The 23647-nt window shown below is 26.5% G+C and overlaps 2 protein-coding genes across 3 annotated transcripts in view; one reads left to right on the top strand and one right to left on the bottom strand.

Annotated features, from left to right (window-relative positions):
* LOC117175339 (probable cytochrome P450 6a14) overlaps nucleotides 1-6933 on the bottom strand; it is an 8930-nt gene extending 1997 nt beyond the window's left edge. Inside the window, exons 1-3 of the mRNA XM_033365047.1 lie at nucleotides 6321-6933; nucleotides 3728-3949; nucleotides 3073-3324 (exon numbers count right to left, since the gene is read on the bottom strand). Coding sequence (XP_033220938.1) covers nucleotides 3073-3324; nucleotides 3728-3949; nucleotides 6321-6933 — 1087 coding nt within the window. The remainder of the gene's footprint in view (nucleotides 1-3072; nucleotides 3325-3727; nucleotides 3950-6320) is intronic.
* Nucleotides 1-23647, top strand: part of LOC117174302 (GATA-binding factor A-like) — a 168249-nt gene that overhangs the window by 63290 nt on the left and 81312 nt on the right. The gene's annotated exons all lie outside the window — the stretch shown is intronic.

A 23647-nucleotide genomic window follows, 5' to 3' on the forward strand; every position in this document is an offset into this window, starting at 1 on the left:
GGAAAATTATCACACCTAGTCCCCCTATTATTTTAAATAATTCGATCTGCATGATTTCTAAGATTCATAAAAAATAGGTACTTCAATCTTTAGAACTCCATGTTTCAGAGTTTTTGTTTAGGCACAATTTTTTATGACACTTTTAAACCAATAAATACAATTTTTGCAAAAAAGAACTCGCGAAAATGACATCAGTGTTATCTCTTGAAACGAGCTCCTCAGACTGCAAAATATTCTCAAGTCTCTTTAGTTGAAGACTTTTACTTCTCACCTGATGATTTTCTGATTAGAAACTTATTTATAACACAGTGCACATTTTCCATTATAAACGTCACATCATTGAGGATCGGATGCGATAAATTTAAGAAAACTGCAATTCTAAATGCCAAACAAGATTTTGTTTTTTAAAAATTTGTTGACCTCTGTCAAAAATATAAATCTAAAAAACTTTTTTTCAAATTAAGATCGATGAATAATATAGTATGTGATTTTTTTAAAATGTTGAAACTCTTAAAATTTTCAGTTTTTTATTTTGGAAAACAAGAATGAATTTTATTCCTTTTGTATTTTTTTTTTTAAGATTGACTTTTCTGTTTTTAATTATCTTGAAAAATAAACAAATTACGATGAAATTCACTTGTCTGAAGTTCTGAAAAATAAGTCTCGTTCTCGTAGCTTAGTGAGTAAGACTAAGAGCAACCAGACCGGCAAATTGGCCTGGGTTCGAATCCCAGCGGAACTACAGAAAATTTTTTCACAATTTAAACTCAAACAAATGATTCTACCCCTAAATCATTGCTGTTGAAAATCCGATTTGCTTTTTATTCCTTAAAATTGTTCGAAATCTTAAATTTCAAATATTGCAAATTAAATCTACGAGTATTTTTCTTTATTAATAACAATCACAGAAAACCTTTGCAAATTACAAACATTTGTGCTCCTTAATGCACATGCGCGGTTAAATGAAAACTTTCAAATTATCGAATAAATTATAGTAAATATTATAGGTGTATTACGTTTTTTTTTACGATATTAGGTTATGTTAGGGATTTACAGCATAAATCATAAATTTCAGGTTATGTTCGCGTTTCACGCAAAAAATAATTTAAACAAGATTTAGAATCTTCTAACAATTTTTGATTATGTTAGTTTTTTTCTATGGAAATTAATATTATTAATTTTTAAGAAAGATTAGAATAAAAAAAATTCCAAATCAGAACTATTTTAGGCTGTGTTGGCTATTTATACCCCAAATTTGTATTTAAAAACAAAAATGATTATAATTTTAAGAAGATTTAGAATGTTTAAGAATTTATAATTATGCTAGTGTTTTTCACCGGAAATGGAAAATTTTAATGTTGAAAAAATATTTTTAAGAAGGTACATATTTAAACAACTTTAGACTATGTTAGCGCTTTATTTTAAAAACTACTTTTTCAAAACGAAAATCATTATAATTTGAACAAAATTTTGAATCTTGACGGGTTTCAAGATATATTGACGTTATACGCAGGAAATCGATTATTTTAAATGAAAATGTTAATGGTTCATAATTCTGTAAGAATTTTATTATCTTGGGCGTTTGACACCAAGAATTGATATTTTAAATCAAAAAATATTATAACGATTCGAGCAAGATTTAGAATCTTTAAAAATTTCAGATTGTGTTTTTTGTCGGAAATTGGATTTTTAATTGAAATAAATATATATATATATAAATATATATTATAATTTATAATTATATTAGTGTTTTTCTCTGGAAACATTTTTTTTTTAATTAAAAAAAGATTGAAAAAGTTTAGATTCTGTTACTTTTTTTCATCGAAACTTGGATTTAAACATCTTTTTAAATATACATTTCAAGGATGACTCACATATTTAAGACTTTTAGGTTATGTCACCGATTTGAAATCAAAAATCGTTTTTTTTTTAAAGAAAAATCATGACAACTTGAACAAGATTTAGAATCTTTAACGGTTTAGAATTACATCAGTGTTTTGCTTTGGAAATTGATTTCTTTTTCATTTTGAAAAGGTTTTCAAAATTTAACAATTTAAGCTTATGTTTGTTCTTATATGCCGAAAATTGGTATTTGAAAACAAGATTCATTATAGTTAGATTTGCAATTTTTGCAGTCAGTTATTAAAAAAGTATTAATTAGATTGTACAAAAGATTTAGAACCTTATAACAATTTTCGGTGATCTTATGTTTTTTTATCACAAATTATTTGTATTTTTAATGAAATATTATTAGATTTCAATGAATATATTTTTATTTCTGAACAATTTTAGGTTATGTTGGTATGTTTCACCTGAACTAGGTATTTTTAAACAAAAAATCATTACCGCAGAATCAAATGGTTTTTTATGGGAAATTATCATTTTTATTTAAGAATCATTAAATTTTGAGGAGAATTTATTATTTGGATATCCTTAAAAAATAGTAGGTTTGGTAAAAAGGCGACTGTTCTTTTACTATATATTGTGCACACATGCACACACACACACACACACACACACACATATAAATTCAGAAGTTTAGACAACAATTTTTATGAGTTATCAAATATTTAAAATTAAAATTCGTCGCTTTTTTGAAAAGTATAGAAATTTTACGTTTAATTTCAAAACTGTAATTATTTTCACTACCCAAATTATCAAAAATATTTCAAAGTTGGAAAATGCATACAAATTTTTATTGTTAATTTTTCACAATTACACGTTAGGATGTTCTCAAAATTCGATGTAATTGATCCATCGAGGCTTATTTTTACTCTTATAAGAAAACGAATTATTTATCCAGCTTCTCAAAATCTAAACAGATATGTTCTTTCAGTACAAGAAAGAAAAAAGCAGGTGCGCATTCATATTTCGTGAAATTTTTCTCGCTAACTTGCAGTCTAAATTTCTGGATAATATTGATGACACAAATTCTCATATGAAAATATGCATAGCGTAAACCTGCAAACAAGAGTTTACATTAATTTAAATGAACTAACTCGCAGGAAAAAATTTTCGAATTTATATGCACTGCATACGGTTTTTTTTTAAATTATAAATAAAAAATCCTACCAATACAATTCCTTGGGCCATCGCCGTAAGATAAAAACGACATTGGATGTCTCAATGAAGAGACGTCATTGTTAAATTTTTCCGGGTCAAAAACATCTGGATTTGGGTAAATATTTGGATCTCTTTGAATAGCAAAAATTGGTATCCAAAGCAATTGACCTTTTGGTATAGTTACATTGGTGCCACTGAAAGTGTACTCTTCAGCTGACTCTCTCATCAGATGCATGAGAGGTGGATATTTTCTGAGAGCCTCTATTTGACAGGAATACAAAATTTCTTTAAATTACAAAACAAATTAAAAGAGATCATCCTTTAAATTAAATTTCTTCTGAAAAAAGATCTTCTCCTTAACTCCACTGGTAATGGAACCACAGAACATCCGATTACCGGTCGGGTACGTTTCCCATTAAGCTACTAGAGAGATCGAAAAAAGAATCCTTTTTCAGAAATGCACGTATTATTTGGCCAGGTGTTACGTATTTAACTTTTTCAAGGAATCTTTATTATCATCAGAGAATAACAAAAATACTTAACGTCTTTTCAGACTAGATGGAGCTCTATCTAGTCTGGAAAGACTTTAGGAATTTCTGTTATCCTCTGATGATAATACAGATTCCTTGAGATTATTCTATCCTTTTTTTGTAATGCAATATACCTTTGATAACTTTATCCAAGTATTTCGTATTCCTGATAGTTTCATAAGTCAAAAGCCCTTCATTTTTCTCACATTCACTTTTAATTTCTTCACGAAGTTTATTTTGAATATCCTGATTCAGGGCCAGCTCATACAAAGCGTTAATGATTACACCTACAGGTGTCTCAATACCCGCTATAAACATTACGAATAATTGTGCAGCTAAAAGCTCTTCAGTGACTCCTATACACAGAAAAATTAATATTAAAAAAAATTTTATTCCAGTAAATCCAGGGTGGCGATTCGGCGGACGATTTTTTAATCACGGTCATTTCCCGGTTTTACCTGGTCAAGTTTTTCAATTTTCCTGGTCAACTTAAAGTAACATTAATATTTGTCGAAAAACGCAAACATTTATTTTAAAGTACAACGTTCATTTCAATCATCATTTAACACAAAAAAGCAAAGCATTGCAAATTAAATGAATTTGCAAATAAAATTATACATCTTCAACAGGAATAGTTAAATTAAAAAATAAACAGATAAATTTACAACTGAAATTATGAATATTTATCTGAAATACTAGAATTCTTAAACAATATGTTAAATTTTGTAACAAAAAGGTTCATTTCTTACCGAAAAATACAATATTTTTAAACGAAATACATGAATTTTAACGAAATAATTGAATTTTTAATCAATATACATTTGGAATAAGTTAAATTTTTAGTTTAAAAAATTACATTTTATTTACACAAAGTGATAAATTCCTAAATAAAATCGTAAATATTCAACTTGAATAGTTAAGTTTTAAACCAGAAAGATGAATTTTTAAATAAAATGATAAATCTTTAATCGGAATAATTGAAGCTTTGACCAAAAAGATGAATTTTCAACCAAGAAGATTAACTTATAAAAAAATTAAAAATTTTATCTAAAACAATGAATCTTCAACTGAAACAGTTAAATTTTCAATAACAAATTAATTTTAAAAATATATATATATTGTTTAATCTTCAACCAAACAGAAGAAGTTCCAACTAAATCTATGGAATATTCAATTGGAGTTAGATACAAAAAAGATGAATTTTCAAACAAGAAGACAATTTTATGACCAAAAATTAAATATTTATATTTTTAGTCAAAAAAGGAATTTTCAACTAAATAGACGAATTTTTATCTAAAATTCTGGAATATTCAACTTGAATAATAGTCACATTTTCATTTTAAAGAACAAAATCATTTTTGTCCAAAACAGAAAAAAATTCTCAACAAAATAGTTTAATTTTCGGCAAAAAATTCCTTTTCATTCAAAGAAAAAACAATTTTGCAATCAAATAGCTCATATTTCTACCAAAGAAATAAATCTTTAATTTAAATGATTAATATTCAATACGAAAATTAATTTGCAATAAAGGAGTTTATTTTTCAACGAAGTAATTTTTTTTTAACCTAAAAGATTAATTTTCCACTAATATTATGAATATTTAACTGGAGTACTTGAATTTTATACATAAAAAAAAACATGAATTTTCAACCAATAAGATTATTTTTCTACATACAAGACGAATTTTCCACAAATTACATTAATATTAAATAAAGTATTTGAATTTTCATACAAAAAAAAAGATAAGATTTTAACCAAAAATAAAATAGTATAAAGTTCCGTAAAAAATGTAATTCTTAACCAAAAAAAATCGGATTTTCAGAAAAATATTTAAATTTTCTACTGAAATAGTTAAATTTTTAGTTGAAAAATCGATTTTCTACAAAGTAGTTACATTTTTAAATGAGATGAATTTTCAATTCAAATAATGAATCTTCCAACAACAAAAATTGATTTTTAACAAGAGATTTTAGCTTTTAAACGCATTAGTTGTATTTTCAAGAAGAAGAAAAAGATAAATTCTCAATAAAAAATGTAAAAAAATTTATATTATTATAATATGTATCTATATATAATATATTTATATTATACTTGAAGTACGTTCTTTTTCTAAAATTTGGAAGAAATAACTTTTAAATTGTGACGAATTTTGACTTGCAACGGCAATTTTTTGAATTTCTTTCTTCTGAATCCCAGTTTTAATTCATTAAAAAAATTGCCTGTTCCAAGTGATATTATATTTCTTTGCCGAAATTTCCTTTCCTAAAATAAAACAGTAAATTTCCGGTCATTTCCCAGTTTTCCCGGTCAAACAAAATTCCCAGTAATTTCCCGGTCAAACAAAATTCCCGGTAATTTCCCGGTCAACAAAATTCCCGGTCATTTCCCGGGTTTCACGGTCAATAAAATTCCCGGTCATTTCCTGGTCAAGTAGCCATCCTGAAATCTCAAATTTTAATATAAACTTACCAAAGTCATCAAATTTTGACGAACCATCTTTTAATTATTTAAGAAAATCTATATAGTCATGCCTGATGACATTGCTCTCCTCTCTATACTTGAATATTTCTTTTAAAGTGTTTACAAAAAAATTGGTTGCATCAAAAGGACCTAACCATGACATAAAGTTTTCGTAAAAATTTGGAAAGCTATCCTTTATTTCCAAGGTCGTATTACGCCAGTTGCAATCAGTACTAATTAATTTTTGTTGTAACCGGCGGTAACTACCACCCTGGCCATCGAAACCTTTAAAATTCAATCCAAAAATAGAAGAGCCCATGACAGTGGTGCTGTATGCTAATACAATTTCTCTGCAATTAACGGATTTATTTTCAAATGACAATTTGTCAATGTAGCCCTCTATCTGTTGCCCAGATTCCACAAAATGATGAAACATATTTTTCAATTTTCCAGGTGTAAAACTTGGGGATAATTTATATCTAACTGGCTGCCACCTTTTAAAATCTAGCCTGAAAATATTTGTCGAGAGAGGTTCAGCTGTCTCTACAATTGCTCTGCCACGAGTTGGAAATTTACAGAAGTCCTTCCTCAAGATGTCTTGAATTAAATCAAGATCATTCAAGATCAATATTGGTCTGTCCCATCTGAATATTCCCACCATTTTTTCATTTTTATAGCTGTCGTAAAGTTTCTTTAAATAATCACCCTGAACTTCCTTCCATAGAATAACTTCTTTCATTGTTCCAACTGGGAAACTAGGTTTTGGTCCAGGAATTTTTTTCTGTTTCCAGATATCATAGGCTGAAGTAAAATTATAGTACAGAAGGAAAATTATGACGCCTAAGCAGCCTAATGTCAAAGATATTCCAATTTCGAGCATGATTCCGATAAGGTATTTACGAAAACAGGTCGTAAGCCAGATCTAATGTAAAATGAGAAGAAAATTATATATTTTTTTAAAAATTGAATTAAATTTTATAATCCTAAACTTGCATTTCACATTCAACATTTTTCAAGATTTAACTTTTTATGACTTGTAAATTTGTACTTTTTCAGAAATTCAATTGTTTTTTACCATTCCAATTATATTACAATTTGAATGCTCAAAATAAAAAATTCATTTGAAACATTTTAAAGTTAAAATTGTGGAATACTCGACCTACTTTGTTCGAAATTTAAAATCTTTTCAATTACGAACAATTTAAATTTGTATGTAATAAACATTGATCCCTTCCCTTTCTGAGAATGTTTAATTTCTTGAGTTATAATTTTCGGGCCTCACAGTTTAAAATGGTAATCAAATTCAGATAAATTCATAAGATTTTAGAGCAATTCGACTTACACTCAAAAGAATTTAGATGAATTTGAAACAATTTTAACAATAAAAAATATTCCATTGATTTCCGTAAAATTGGAATGAATTTAGAGGAATTCAAGTAAATTAAAAAATTCAAGAGAATTCAAAGGAATTTAAAAGAATTTAGGGTGAATTCTAAGAAAACTCAAATCTCTTCAAATATTTAACGGAAGAAGTGACTAATGACTATTGAACAACTCAAGTTTGATTGGAAAGAGTTTAAATGAATTGAAACTATTTTAAGAATCGAAGAAAATTCGATTGATTGCAATACATTTTGAGTCAATTTACAGAAAATTTTAAAGCAAATGAGAAGAATTAGACGAAATTCATTAAAAAAATTGCAAACAATATTTGAAAATCTCTTCAAATTATTGAAACCATGCGAACTCCCTCACGCCTTGTGATTTTTTGTGAAATTCATTAAAATATTTAAAACTTTTGAAAATATTAAAACCTTTGGGAATACCTTGAAAATGCTCAAATCTCTTGAAAATGTTTCTAAATCTTTAAAGATACCCTTAAATATTTTAGTCTTTGAAAAGTCTTCAAACTTTTGAATTAAATTTAAAAATTCTGGGAATAAGAATTTCTTAAAATATTTTAAATCCTCTTATATAATTTGAATGTCTTTGAAAACGCCTGGGAATATTTTTCAATACCCTTCAATACTTCAAATCCTTTTAAATCCTATTATATTACTGAAATCAACTGAAAATTTCTTCGTAATCTTTTTAAATAACCTGAATTATTTAAAAATCTTTTCATCATTTTATGAATTGATCATCTGGATTAATCAAATTAAAACTTATGAAAATTAAAAAAAATCTATTAAATTGAGTAGAATAGAGTAAATTAAGAAGGATGCAAGTCAGTGAAAAAAGTACATTTATAAAATTTAATACTCTTTGATCAGCAAATTTTTAAAAATTATTCAATTTTTAATATTTATTTATTACTTACGTCCTTAGTAAGAGTGCTGCAAAGGAATTAAAATAGTACATGTACACTATTTCAAGTAGAACCTGCAACGACTGAGGCTCATTCACAAATGTTCTAAAGAATGACCTGATTAGAGCGTAAATGTTTTTTTAAGAAAAGTAAATCAGAGCACAATGAAAGAGGAAAATTAGACCAAAAATGTATGTTATCCTACATCGACCTGAAAAAGCTAGGATTCTGAATAATTTTTTTTCCGTGAAATGTTCGAAATTCAAAATATCAAAATGTTTAACATTTTCAAACTAGCCATCTAAATTCAAAATTTCAACCGCAAAACTATCAAATAAAAAATTAACTGAAATTGAAAAAAAAATTAAACGAAATGGATAGTTTTTTTGCTTATAATTAAAAAATACAGTCAAACCTGGATTTAGTGCTCCTGGATTGATGAGAGGCATAGCGGGAGGACGTGTGGTGCTCACTAAAGCGTCACAAAACAGAAAGAGAAACAAAAAAGAGAAAAAACAGGAGAGGGATGAAATAGTTCCGAGAATCTGGATTTACTGTCACGCTCCGTCCCAAAATTAACATTAAATCCAAGTTTGACTGTAATTACTTCTAAAAGGTATTTGAGATATTTAATTAAAATTACATTAATCACAATTTAAACAAATTCGAAATGTACCATCTTACAGCAAAAGAATTGTTTAAACAAATGAATGAATACTACACACAAAAATTAAGAAGAAAATTATTTTATATGTTTAAAAATTTTCTAACTATTCCCTGATTTCTCTCTGACTAATTTCTCATTTTCTCTGACTATTAAGATTTAAAGAAAAGACTTCTAATTTTGTGACATTTTCAATATAGAATCTCTTGTAAATGGGGAAAACCTATATTTTAAATTTATTATTCTCAGGGCTTCAGCAACCTAATTTTTCAAGAATTCCAGGTGAAATGTGAATTTGAACCAATTCAGAATAAATTCATGAAACTTCAAAAATTTCAAGTTAAATTGAAAAAAATGTTAATGAATTAGAACTTTTTTTTTGAAGTTCTATTGATTTCAGTAATATAGGAGTCAATTTAGAGGAATTTGAATAAAATGAGAAGAATTCGATGAAATTCATAAAAAATTAGGTAACTAAACACTATTTAAAAATATTTTTAAAATATTGAATTCAATGAGTTTAAAACAAGTTTTAAAAAATTCACAGGAACTCAAAAGAGTTTGATGAAAAAAAGAGATTAAAATTATTTCAGAATAGACTAAACTAAAAACAAAAATTTCACGAAAATCCATAAATTTATACAAATTCAAGGAGAATTAACAAAAAAGAATCAGAATGAACACGTGAAACTTTATGACAATTTATGTTAAAACCGAAGGAATTAAAATGGATTGGGAAGTGATTTGAAAACAAAAATGAACGATAAACAATTAAAACAAAACTTTCAAAAATCGATTGAATTTTCTAAAACTGAGTGAATTTATAAAAAATTTGAAAAATTAAAAAAAAAATAATTCCAAGGAATTTAAAGAAATTCAGGATAAATTAATAAGAATTCGAGGTCCATTCCAAATTTAAATTAATTTTTTTTTTTAATTATTAAATACTATAAGATTCTATGAAGTCATATGCAATCTTATCTTTTATGATATCTTGGAAAATTTATTAAAGTATCTTCAGAGCTTTAAAGTCCCATAAAATCATTTAAATCCTCGAAGAAAATCTCTTTAAAATCCTTCTGAATCCCTACAAATTTTTAAACTCTTTTAAAAATTCCTTGAATTAAAAAAAAAAGCCTAAAGTATTTTAGACCTTTTGAAATCCCTTGCAGTTTTGTAAAACTCTTAAAAACTCCATGGAAATTAAAAAAATGCCTTTGTATTTTTTAAATCCTTTGAAATACATTACAATTTTTTTATTCTATTAATAATTCATTGCAATCTTTAAAAATACACCTTAAATACTTCAAATACTTTGAAATCCACTAAAACTTTTTTAAGCTTTTCAAAAACTTTTGGAATTCCCTTACATTTTTTAAATATATAATAATTAAAAATACATAATAATTCATTGCAGTCTTATCAATTATCCAAAAAATTTCAAATATTTTTAATTCCGTTAAAATTATTAAAATATATTAGAAATTCCTAGAAGTCCTTTTAAAAAAGCTAAAATATTTTAAATCGTTCGAAAGCCCTTGAATTTTTTAAAATCTCTTGAAAACTCCATGGAAAATGAAAAATCACCCTACAATCCTTAAAATCCTTTATAATATCTTGAATTTTTAAAATCTATTAATAATTGATTGGAATCTTTTAAAATACCCTTAAGATTTAAATCTCTAAAATTTTTAGGAATTTCTTCAAAATTTCGTAATATATTAATAATTCATTGAAATCTTTCAAAATACCTTAAAATATTAAAAATATTTTAAAATCCTTTAAAACCTTTGAACGCTCTTAAAAATTTCTTGAAAATCTTAAAAAAAAACCTAAGATTTAAATCTTTAAAATGTTCAGGAATTTTTTCAAATTTTTCTAACATATTAATAATTCATTGAAGTCTTAGAAATTACCCTAAAGTGTTCCAAATGTTTTAAAACCCCTTGAACAAATTTTTAATTCCCTTAACTCTTTAAAATCTTTTGGAATCCTTTAAAATTATCGAAATATATTAAAAATTGTTAGGAATCATTTAAAAAACCCAGAAATATTTTAAATCCTTTGAAATCCCTTGAAACTTTTTTAAACTCTTAAAAATTCCTTGAAAATGTAAAAAATACCATAAGATATTTAATCTCCTTCAGAATCACTCAAAATTATCGATTTTCATTAAAAATTCCTTAGGATCTTTTCAAAGACACTAAAATATTTAAAATCTATTGAAATCCTTATAAACTTTTTAAAGCTCTTGAAAATTCCTTGAAAATGTAAAAAAATACCATAAAATATTTAATCGCCTTAAGAATCACTTAAAATGATCGAATTTTATTAAAAATTCCTTGGGATTTTTTTAAAGATCCTAAAATATTTAAAATCCTTTGAAAATTCTTGAAAATGTCTTAGAGATTTTAAAAGTAACTTTAAATCTGTGAAATGATTTAAAAACCCTTGTAATGATCGAAATATATTTAAATTTGGAACTTAATTTGAATACACTGAAATCTTGATTTTTTCTTTACAATTTTAAAAAGTACCCTAATATCTTTGAAATAATTTAAAATCCCTTAAAATATTCGAATCCTATTGCAAATACCTTGGAATATTTTTAAATACCCTAAAAATTTTCAAATCCTTTGAAATATTCTGAAACACCTTTAAACTTTTTAAATCTCTTGAAAACTCCTTGAAAATTTTAAAAATGCTTTAACATCCCCTTAATATTTTTGTCTATTACTTAAACTGCTTCTGGCAGAAATTCCCCGACTTTTGAATTTTTTTCCTAAATTCCCTGACTTTCTATAACCAAACAAGATTCCCTGACATTACCCTGATTTCCAGGTTTTCCCTGACCTGCAACCTGTGACAAAATAAAAGAAAAGAAATACTAAAAGGATTTCAATTTTTTTTAAGCTGAATGTCGAGAATTAACCTTGCAATAAAAACCTCTTTATAATAATAACGTATGATTACGCTCTTATGCATATTGCATACTGAATTAAGTCATTACAAGTGAATAAAGTTTGATAAAAGTACAGAAACGATTTCGCAATGCTAATTAAATTTTCGCGACCTTGCGAACCATTCCACGGAGAGTGAAGTAGTAGAAAAGTAGTATAGCTAAATAGAAATGCTCTCGAGTAGTAGTATAGTTAAATAGAAGTGCCCTCACGGCTTGGGTCGGTCGTTCCTTCGTATGTACATTTATTGCGACTAGAACCGACCGAAAGGAATTACGATTCGATAAAGTTCCTATCAGACGGCATTCCGAGGCTATCGGGCTGCACTGCAGATGAGCGCAATGTGCATTTGTCGGTAACGACAGACGCATTATCGGCGGAGGCTTGATTCGTCGATCTGCAATTTGGAATCCGATATCATACAGGAAGCAAAAACTGGATCTATACATTATTCAACAAATAAAAAATAGGAATAATTAAAGAAACGCTGAGAATTTTTACCATTTTTCTATACAAGATGCTCGCGTGTTAATGGACTTTTACTATTCAATGGAATGGAAGCTTCTAATGTGTCCCCTAAGGGTTTACATTTTTCTTACACCTTCTCTATTCCTTCACACACCCTCCACACACTTACTTGGTGGTGGAAGGGGGACCACCTACAGTTTAAGGTGGGTTCCGAACCACCAAGAGCAACAGCCTTAAGTACTTAGAGAAAACCTTTTTCTCTAGAGGTACCGGTCCCACGACTCTCCGGAGATGAACAACTCCCTTGCTAGGCTAGTGTTCACCGCATGGAACACCGAGACTCTTTCAGAGTGCGAGGCGGGAATCGAACCCGCAAGCCGAAGGAGTGAGTCCAAAGCGTACGCTTTAGCCCCCACGACCATCGTCCCACTAATGGACTTTTACTATATTAATACATTCGCATACGTGATTTATTTTTTCCAGAATTTATCTTGATAGTAACCGATTTTAGAAGCCATTGTATTGACCGGAAAACTTTTCAAGATTTAAAGAAATTTCTAAATTTGTTTTAAATATTTAGAATATTTCTGATTTGGAGCAGGGAATTTTGGAAAAGAATTATAATTCTGAGTTGGAACATCAGATCATTTTGGCCAAACAGGAATTTTTTTTAATTTAAATTTTGTCTGAAAAAATATCTTCTCATTCGCTCCACTGGGAATCGAACCACCGAACTTCCGATTGCCAGGTGGGTGCTTTTCCATTAAGCTATTAGAGAGATCGAAAGAAGAATCTTTTTTTAGAAATATAAGCTATCTCAAGCCAAGTGTTCCATTTATGATAAGAGTAAGTTAAAAAAATGTGAATTATCATCAGAGATAGTTACCATCGATCAGTGTAACTATCTCTGATGATAATACAGATTCCTTTAAATTGCTCGTATCATAAATGTAAGACCTGACTTGAGATAGCATATATTTCTGAAAAAAGATTCTTCTTTCGATCTCTCTAATAGCTTAATGGGAAAGCACCCGACCGACGATCGGAAGTTCTGTGGTTCGATTCCCAGTGGTGCGACGAAAGTAGATATTAAAAAAAATTAATTTAATTGAAAAAAAAAATTGTTTTCCATCTAGTCTAAAAATGACTTTAAGTATTTTCTGTTATTTGAAGAGTTAAGTTGATCGACATGTTGATTTCCATTTTCACGATGGTGAAAAAGGTATCTACACTGATCGATGGTAACTATCTCGAATGATAATACAGATTCCTTTCGATTTTTTAAATTCTCTTTCTCTAAATCGAAATCATAATTAGTTTAAAAATTGACGCTTCATGTCAAAAATTATCTGCTACAAATCAAATAATAATCATTCACGAAAATTCCCTATCCTAAAGTCTAAATTATATTTCCATACGGAAATCCTCTGTTTGGAAACTGAAAATCATAATTTTTTATTAAAATTCCGTCTTCGAAATTGAAAATCCTTGGTTTCATTTTCAGGAATTCTATACATTAACTTGATTATTTTACGATAAATAGGATTTTGAATTTGATTTCAATCGAATTTCAATTTCTTAAATTTGGAAAATAATAATTCTTTGTAATTATAATTATAAAATTCAGAAAAGAGAAGTTTTAAATTCTGGTATATTTTTATTTGCAATCAAAAAAAAGGGATTTTCAAGTTTAAACAAATTCTGATTTGGAACAAGGAATTTTACAAATCTGACGAATTCTGACTTGTAACAGGTTTTTTTTTCTGTACATTCTATTTTTATAAATCAGAATTAAAACTATTTGCCGCAATTTCCAATTTTATGTTAAAAATTACCTGTTTCAAAACAAAAATATAATTCTTGACAGAATTTTTTAATATTTTTTATTTATTTATTCCCCGTCTAAACTCAGAATTATTATGCTTTTAAAAACTTCCCTCTATCAAGTCACAATTAAATTAAGTTTCAAAATTCCTATTCAAAATCAAAATTACATATATTTATAAAATTTCCTATTTATCTTCAGAAATATAGTAACTTCTTTCCAAAATTTTGAGGGAAGTATTAATTTCTGACGAATTCTGACTTTAAACAGGGAATGTTTTAAAGTTCTCATTTTCTAATTTAGAATTTTCTGTTTAATTTAAAAAAGTCTCAGCTCAAAGTCAAATTATAAATTTTTACTAAAATTCCCTCTTCTTAAACAGAAATTATGATTTTTCACGGAAATTCTGTGTCCCAAACTCAAAATTACATAATATAGAATTTTTTCTCGAAAATACCAAAAAACATTTCTGAGATTGTTTTAAATTTATATAATCTGATAAATTTCGTAAAATGTTCTTGAAATATAATGCCTAGTGAGTTGTAAAATTTCCATATAAATGATCATGTATTCTTTAATTTTTGCAATTTTGTTATTTCAAGTTCCACCTCAAGGAAAAACTAAGCAAACTTTTTCACAATTTTTGTCATAAACTTGAAAAATTCAAAGGAAATTTATATTTAAAATGAGCTCAAGAACACTGAAGACAGTTATATTGTAATATATTAATCAATTCTTATACTCCACATGTTTTCCAACAATTTATGCTGGTAGATCGATTTTATGAAAAACTGTATCTTCAGGAAAACAAACAAAAACTCGTATGATAACGGAAAAAGTGACGCTCTAGAATTTTCATTTTTATGAATTTTTCTCCAGATACATTATTTTCCATAATAAATGACTTTGTGGATTTGCAATATCACAATTTTTTCAATTTTAGAAACTACAATTGTATTTAAGAAATTGTTCTATGACTTTAATTAGAAACAAATTTATAAATTTTATTAAAAAATATAATATGGTCAAATGAGAAATTCATAATTGAATATTTTTCTTGCAACAATAATAATTGAAATTTTCATGTAGATGAGAAAAAAAAGCATATCATTGTTTAGAGATGTATCTAGATACTAATTGTAGGTCAATTGCAGATCAGAGATTAGCGTATACGCTAATCTGATAGTAGCAACAATTCCTCTCGAGAAACTGATAACAATAACACTTTCAGTCTTAGAAAAAATTATTATTTTATTTTTGGATCTGTAAAACACTAAATGTTTGTTCGAATCCAACACTTGTCTATCAAAGATTTGTTGCTTTATATTTATTAAGAGTCAAAAATGGAGTGTTTTAATCAAATTTTTTTTCACATTTGTTCAACATATCAAAGATGTTTTTGGTAGGAAATTAACCTTTTTGTTTAAAAATTTACGTTTTTAATTGAAAATTCATTTTTTGGTTAAGAATTCTTAAATTTGATAGCAAATTCATCTTTTTGGTAGTAAATTATACTTATTGTTTAAAAATTCTCTTTTTTTAGTTGAAAATTTCAACTTCTTGATGGGGACTTCTTGAATTTTATTAAAAATTCGTCTCTTTAGTAGAAAATTGATATTTTTGTTCAAAAATTTATCTTTTTTAATTGAAAATTCAACTTTTTGGTTCAGAATTCTTTAATTTTGTTAAAAATTACCCTTTTTTGGTAGTGAATTATTATTTTGGTTTAAAAATGCATTTTTTTTAGTTAAAAATTCAACTTTTTGTTTTAGAATTCTTGAGTTTTGTTGTAAATTCTGTATTTTTTGTAATTAATCAATCTTTTTAATTTAAAATTCAACTTTTTGGTTGAGAGTTCTTGGATCTTATTCAACATTTTTTTTCAGTAGAAAATTAATCTTTTTGTCTAAAAATTTAATAATTAGGTTTTAAAGTTAAACGACTTTCTTAAAAATAAAAAAAATCTTTCTTTCTTAACCATTAAACTTTTTGGTTTATAATTTTTGAATTTTATAACAAATTCTTCTTTTTTGGTAGTAAATTATCTTCTTGTTTAAAAATTCATCTTTTTTAGTTAAAAATCCAACTTTATGGTTGAAAATTCTTGAATTTTGTTAAATTCTCGTTTTATCGCTAGAAAATTAATCTTTTGATTAAAACATTTATCTATTTGGTTAAAAAATTGACAGCTAGGTTTTTTAATTTCAACTACCTTCTTGAAAAGTAAAAGAAAGTTTTTACTTTCTTTCTTAAAAACTCAACTTTTTCGTTGAGAATTCTTGAATTTTATTGAAAATTCGTTGTTTCTGGCAGTAATTTAATCTTTTTGTTTAGAAATTCATATTTTTCAGTTAAAATTTCAACATTTTGGTTAAGAATTCTTGAATTTTGTTAAAAATTCCTCTTTTTTTGGTAGTAAATTAATGTTTTTGTTTAAAAATTCATCACTTGTTAGTTAAAAATGCAACTTTTTGGTTCAGGATTCTTGAGTTTTATTGTAAATTCTGTTTTTTTTATAGTTAATTAATCTTTTTAATTCAAAAATTCAACTTTTTGGTTGAGAGTTCTTGAATTTTGTTAAATACTCGTTTTATCGGTAGAAAATTAATCTTTTGATTAAAACATTTATCTTTTTGGTTAAAAAAGTCACCGCTGGGTTTTAAAGTTGAACTACCTTCTTAAAAAGTAAAAGAAAATTTTTCCTTTCTTTTTTAAAAATTCAACTTCTTTGTTGAGAATTCTTGAACTTTATAAAAATTCTTCTTAATCTATTTGTTTAAGAATTATTGAATTTTGTTCAAAATTCGTTTTTTTCTGTACAAAAATAATATTTTGGTTTAAACTTTAATTTTTTTTATGCTCAAAATGTAACAACTAGATTTTAAAGTTGAACTACCTTCTTAAAAATTAGACAAAAATTGCTTTCTTTCTGACAAATTCAACTTTTCGGTTGAGAGTTCTTGAATTTGATTGAAAATTCGTCTTTTCTGGTAGTAAATTAATCTTTTCGTTTACAAATTTAACTTTTGGGTTAATAATTATTCAATTTAGTTAGAAAATTCGTTTTCTTAGGTATAAAATTAATCTTCTTGTTTAAAAATTCATATTTTCGGTTAGAAATTTAACAACTAAGGTTTAAGGTTGAACTACTTTCTTAAAACTGCATTTTTGATCAACGATTCAAAATTTTAGTTAAAAATTCATCTCATTGGTTGGAAATAGAACTGTTTTGTTGAAAATTTCGTTTTTTATTCTTGAAAAATTGCTTTGGTAATTGAAAATTTACCCATTCCATTTTTGATCGAAAACGGTTCTTTTTAAAGCAAAATTCAACTTTTTGTTAAAATTAAACCATTGTTTTAAGAAGTAGATTTTTTAAATTAATCTAGTTTAGTTGCAAATTTAACTTTCGGGTTGAGAGTTTTTATATTTTGTTGGAAATTAGTCTTTTTTGGTATAAAACTAACTTTTTTATCAAAATTTCATATTTTTGATTTGGTTGTCAACGAGGGGTCAAAAATTCGTAACGTAGCTTATGAATAATCCCTAAGTGTTAATTAACATCCGGGTAGTGAACATTAAACTGGAGCATTTATTATTTAATGTAAAATGAGTGAAAATAATTATTATATTTTATTTTTAAACAATTAAAATTAATTACTATAATAATATGTTATAATAATTACTATAATTATATACTATAATAATATACTTGTAGATATAAACGTATCTTATAGTTGTAAAAAGATTACATGTGTAATTTTTTAATTTTCGACTTTGGTGCTAAAGTAGACCCTATCAAAAGGTGAAGAATTAATTACCTTATTTTCATCTGCTCCCCCTTTTCTTGACCGAGACACGCGAGCTGAACCAACGGAAATAAAAGGTGCAACTCCTGTCTAATCTCACAAGCCGATTACAGGCAAAAAGTCAAATTTCAACACGCGATTCAACTCAGGATTTAATGGGGCAAACATTTTTTGGAAATTATTCTTAAGTAGTCGATAAAATATCAATAACAATATATTTCGAGTTAATGTTTCAACTAAATTAATCTTAACCCTTATGAATGGTCGTGCGGTCTAAAAGACCGCACGTCCACGCACCCATACTAATTTGCACTCTAGGTTACGATTTCAAATTGTCGGTCATTTACCGGTGTAGTTTTTCAATTTTCTCGGTCAATTAAAAGTAAAATATTCATATTTGTCACAAAACTCAAACTAGGATGGCCGTTTTAATCAAAGCAATAAGTTCCCGGTTTTCCCGGTTCGGAAACATTGTTCACGGTCAATAAGATTAAAAAATTTTTTAAATGAAGAATTTCAAATGAAATGCATATAAAATGCCAAATGTATAACTTTTATAACTTATAGAATTCATAGATTAAGATTCAATGTAAAAAATATAAATCCGCGTTATCATTTTCAGTGCACTAAAGTAAAAAATCAATCTTTAAAATTGAAATTTTTAAAGTGAACTTTTCATAAATTACAAGTTAAATTATTTTTATTTTAAATAATTTAAACATCTTTGAAAAGCTTCCAAATTTTATCACCAAATCTTGAAAAATCTAGAATTTGTTTTAAATTTTTTCAAATTATGTTTGAAATTTTCGTAGAACGTCTAAATATCTTTTAAAATAAATTCAATTTTTCCTACAATTTTTAGAAAATCCTGCAATTAAAAAAAAAAAATTCCTTAAAATTTTGACGTAGAAATAACAATTGAAGACTTATTATTTAATTTTAAAAGATATTTAGAAGTTTTGAAAAGATTCAAAATAAATGTGTGTATACCAAAAAAATTCCGCTATTCGTACCAAAAATCTATGTGCAAATAGCCACAATATTAATTAAAACGAAAGGTAGATTTTTGCTGATTTCAAATAAAAAACGTAAAAGATTTTTAAAATACATTAATCGAATTTTTATTACAATTTTTGCTAGATCTTGTAAATTTAACAAAATGTCATTAAAACATTTCAGATAATTTTTTGACAATTTTATACATTTTTTAAAACCTTTTTAAATATTCTATTAAAATAATTTTTAAACAAATAATTAATACATTAATAATACTTGTTTAATTATTATTTATACATAAAAGTTTAACAACTTCACTTACAAATTAAACATTTTTCAAATCAGGCATTTACGTTTTTTAATAACTAAGTATTTCAAACTGAAATCGTTTCATTTTTAACGTTAAAATCTGAAAATTCTTAAATTTTGAACGATTTTAGAATCATTTTGAAAATCAATTATTGTTTACTTTTCAATACTTAAAGTATAGATAAATTTAAAAACATGATTGATTTATATTTACAGTTGATTAAATAAAAAAAATTTTCAACTTAAGATTCTTTTAATTTCTAATTGTTTATGTCTTCAAGACTGCATGTTGAAATTCCTGAAATTAAAAACGTACGCTTAAAAATAAAAATGGAAAATTTTTTAAGTAAAAGATTTTTTGAATTACGCAATTTAAACTGAATGATAGTATAATAATACTTATTATAACTGAGTTACAGCAACGCGTGGCAGGGTCTGCTTGTAAAACTCTCAAAAATAAACTAGTGCATTTTTCAGAATGTAAATTGTTCATACATTAAATTCCTAATTTTTTAAATGTTTTTACAAATGTAAAGCACTAAATTCTTTGGTTTATTTAGTTCTTATGAAAAAAGTAAAAAAAATCATATTATTTTCCAAACACGATACAAGAGATTATAATAAAAATGTTTTTTTGATTTTTTTAATAAAAATTTCATCTTTGTTTTTAAAGTAATTTTTATTGCTGTTGTTTAACTTGGTGATCGGACTGGGTGTTTTTGGTATAAAAAAATAATGGGAAAAATACATAGTCCCCTGCAAGGCACTTTTGTCTCCTCTATTTGTTTATTAATAATTTTTTCACTCAAAGTATGGAAAAAGTGAAATTTTGTTCATAACAATTTTTGACGCTCCAATAACTGATTAGGTAAACCTTATATTGACTTAAATAAATGTTTAGGGACTCATAGAATACAAATAGCTTGTTCATTATTGCATTTATTTGTTATGAACAAATTTTATGAACAAATTTGCAAACAATTCTTGTGGCAAAATAATAAAATTTGAGATTTTTTAAAATTATAATTTCCTTCAACCGCCATTACGACTTTAGGTATTCCTTATCATCATAAATATTGATTAATTTTTAATAAAACATAAAAAATTTTAATTTTTATAAACAAATTCAAAATTTTAGCCTTATCGCATAGAAATTTTTTTGCACTGAAATGTTTCAATCTGTTGGGCGAAGGACTGCTAGTCATAAACAATTGGGAGAAGTTAATAATAATCATTGTTAAATAATTCTCGTGACAAAATATTCACATTTAAGGTTTTATTAAATTTTAATTTTCTTTAAACGCTAGAATGGCTACGGATATTCCTAAAAAATATATCTTTGATAATATTTAGTAAAATATAACAAGTTGAATGTTTGTAAACAATTTATATAAACAAATCTTATTTGTTTATAAATATTCATACTGTTACATTTTACCAAATACTATTGAAGATATAATATTTTCAGGAATATCTGTACCCGTTCTGGTTAGCAAAAAAACTTTTATTTGATAGATCCTTAAGTTTGAATATTTTTCTACAAGAATTGTTTTAAAAAGTAGTTACTTGTCACTTTTATAATCTTTTTGTCACTAGCAGTCATTCGTTCAAGAGCTTAAAACATTTCAAGTGCAAAAATTGTTTATTTTGTTCTATGCGAAAGAGCTAACATTTTGAATTTGTTTACATAATTTGTTTATAAAAATTTAATTTGTTGTATTTTATAAAATATTAATAAATATTTATTATGCTAAGAAATACCTGAAGTCGTTCCGGCGATTAAAGGAAAACATAATCTGAAAAATCTCAAATTTTAATATTTTGCCATAAGAATTGTTTGTCACAATGGTTATTATAAGCTTTTCAAATAGTTTTGTAACTAAATGTCATTCCTACGTTATTATGAAGCACTTTTATCAAACACATTTTTTTTACCGATTATAAGACTATTTGCTAATTTTGTCATAAAATTGGTTTATAACAAATAAATGGAATAATAACCAATTATTTGTATTCTATGAGTCCCTAAACATTAATTTCAGATAATATAAAGTTGACCTAATCAGTTATTAAAGCGTAAAAAACAAGAGTGAATGAATTATGAATAAACAAATAGAAGAGAGCTCGGAACGTCAAGCTTTTTATAATTTAATTAACTTTGTTAAAGAAAAAATGATTCCGAATCCGACTAAAATTGAAGACAGAAATTTTCGAACGAAAAAAGTGCATTTACTCTCACGGTGGGCCCAGTGCTCCCAATTTTAGGAACTTTTTGAACTAAATAAAACTGCCCAGTGGGCACAAAATTTGGCGACGTCTTTACGACATCTTTACGACATCCTATGTCCATGTCGTTTCGGTGCCTTTGCGATATCGTAAAGACATCGTCAGATCATACGACTTATTTACGATATCGTAAAGACACCTTAACTACATGGACATAGGATGTCGTAAAATTATCGTAAATATGTCGTAACGATGTCGCAAAGACGTCGCCAAACTTTGTGCCCACTGGGTCAATAGTATCAATATTGAAATATAATATTTATCATAAATAAGGATTAGGAATTGCATAAACGGTAATTTTTAATTCCAGAATAAGATTTTGAAGTGACACATAAAAAATAATTCGATTTTGAAGATGAAGACGTTATGAATTCTGAGTTCAAAGAAAGAAACCTTTTTTTCATTACAATGATTAATCTTGTCTCTGTCGATTTTCTCAATTACTTTTTTTCTCTTCCCTGCAATGTGGCTTGAAATGAAATGACTAAAACTAATAAAAATAAATTGAGAATTTTGCTTTTTCTGAAGTCAGAATTAATAACGTTTTTTGCAATAAAATTACATAATTTTTTCATCTGTCACTTCAAAATTCGATTTTATGATTAAAAAATTACTTTTGATGCCTTTCCCAATCATTATTCATCATAAATAATAAATTTGAATATGTATATAATTTAAAATACGCGCGCTAACAGTATCCAATCGGGTTGCTAGCGCGACGCAAGCGCAGTTCAAAAAGTTCCCAAAATTGGGAGCACTGTGTGGGCCGCCTTTGTGGGGCATCTAGAGGGCCATTATTCAAAAGAGGCCAAGCCGAGCAATTTCCACACGGGAGAAAGCAATAATATTGGCAAATTGATTACTTTATTGTTAATTTATGTGAAAATTATTCCCACGGTTAGGGATGATCCACGATTACAAAGTCTCACTTGTATCTTTCACGTGCAAACGTGTTAACAGGATAATGTACGCTAATAGAAAATCACCGTAAGGGTGATTATTAACGCGAAAGCGAATCCGGAATTATTGCAAGTTGTGTGAAATAATCGCGACGACATAAACCTAGGGAAAGACGTTGGACGCGTATAAGCGCGCACTCTCTCGAGTTGCATCGTTAATCTGGAAAAAATAAAAATCTGAGAAAAATAAGACTCGGCGCGAACCCGGCAGCAAATCTCTATGCCAAGCCCGTTACGCAGGATTTATGATTCCTTGATCTGGTGCTTGACCGGTTTTAGGTCCGAGACAACGATTCATTACAATTCTGACCTTCTAAATAATTTTTTTAATTTAAATTCTATATCGATTCTATCATATAAATAAAAAGACTTCTTGGATATTTTTTAAGATTAGCACCTATAATATTTTATATAGTATTAAAGACGTTAAGAAATTTTGATATGAAACTATACCAGTTAGTGTGAAAAAGAGTTATGTTTATGAGAAGTAGAATAATGATAAATTAATAGGGGGACTAATTAATTAGAAAGTAAGGCAGTAAACAAAATAAGAAGTAATTAGAAAGCAGCTGAGTTGGGATTACAAAAAGCTAAATTATTTTATATTAGAAATGCAAATAGAGTTCAATAAATAATTTCTGTAATATTTTCAATATTTATCAAGGCATTTCTGCCCTTTTTTAAATGTTCATGTTGCACTTAGCAGTATATAATTATTTTCAACTCGTTTATCTTGAGAATAAAATGTCTTATGAAGCAAGTAAAATATTTATGAGTTAAATCATAATTAAAATTTCCTAGAGAATTTTGATGTTTATGAATTTTGATTTTTTTGCTTTAGAATCAGTTGAATTAAATTAATTAAATTGCTTCAAACGCTTCGGCACACGATTGTGGCCCTTATTAGTGAATTTTGTGAAATCTATGAATATTACATAATATCTTATAGACATCAAAATTTATAATTGTATTTTTATATAATAATAAATAATATAAATAATTTTCAATGA

The sequence above is a fragment of the Belonocnema kinseyi genome, chromosome 6 (assembly GCF_010883055.1).
Source record: "Belonocnema kinseyi isolate 2016_QV_RU_SX_M_011 chromosome 6, B_treatae_v1, whole genome shotgun sequence".
Classification (NCBI taxonomy): Eukaryota; Metazoa; Arthropoda; class Insecta; order Hymenoptera; family Cynipidae; genus Belonocnema; species Belonocnema kinseyi.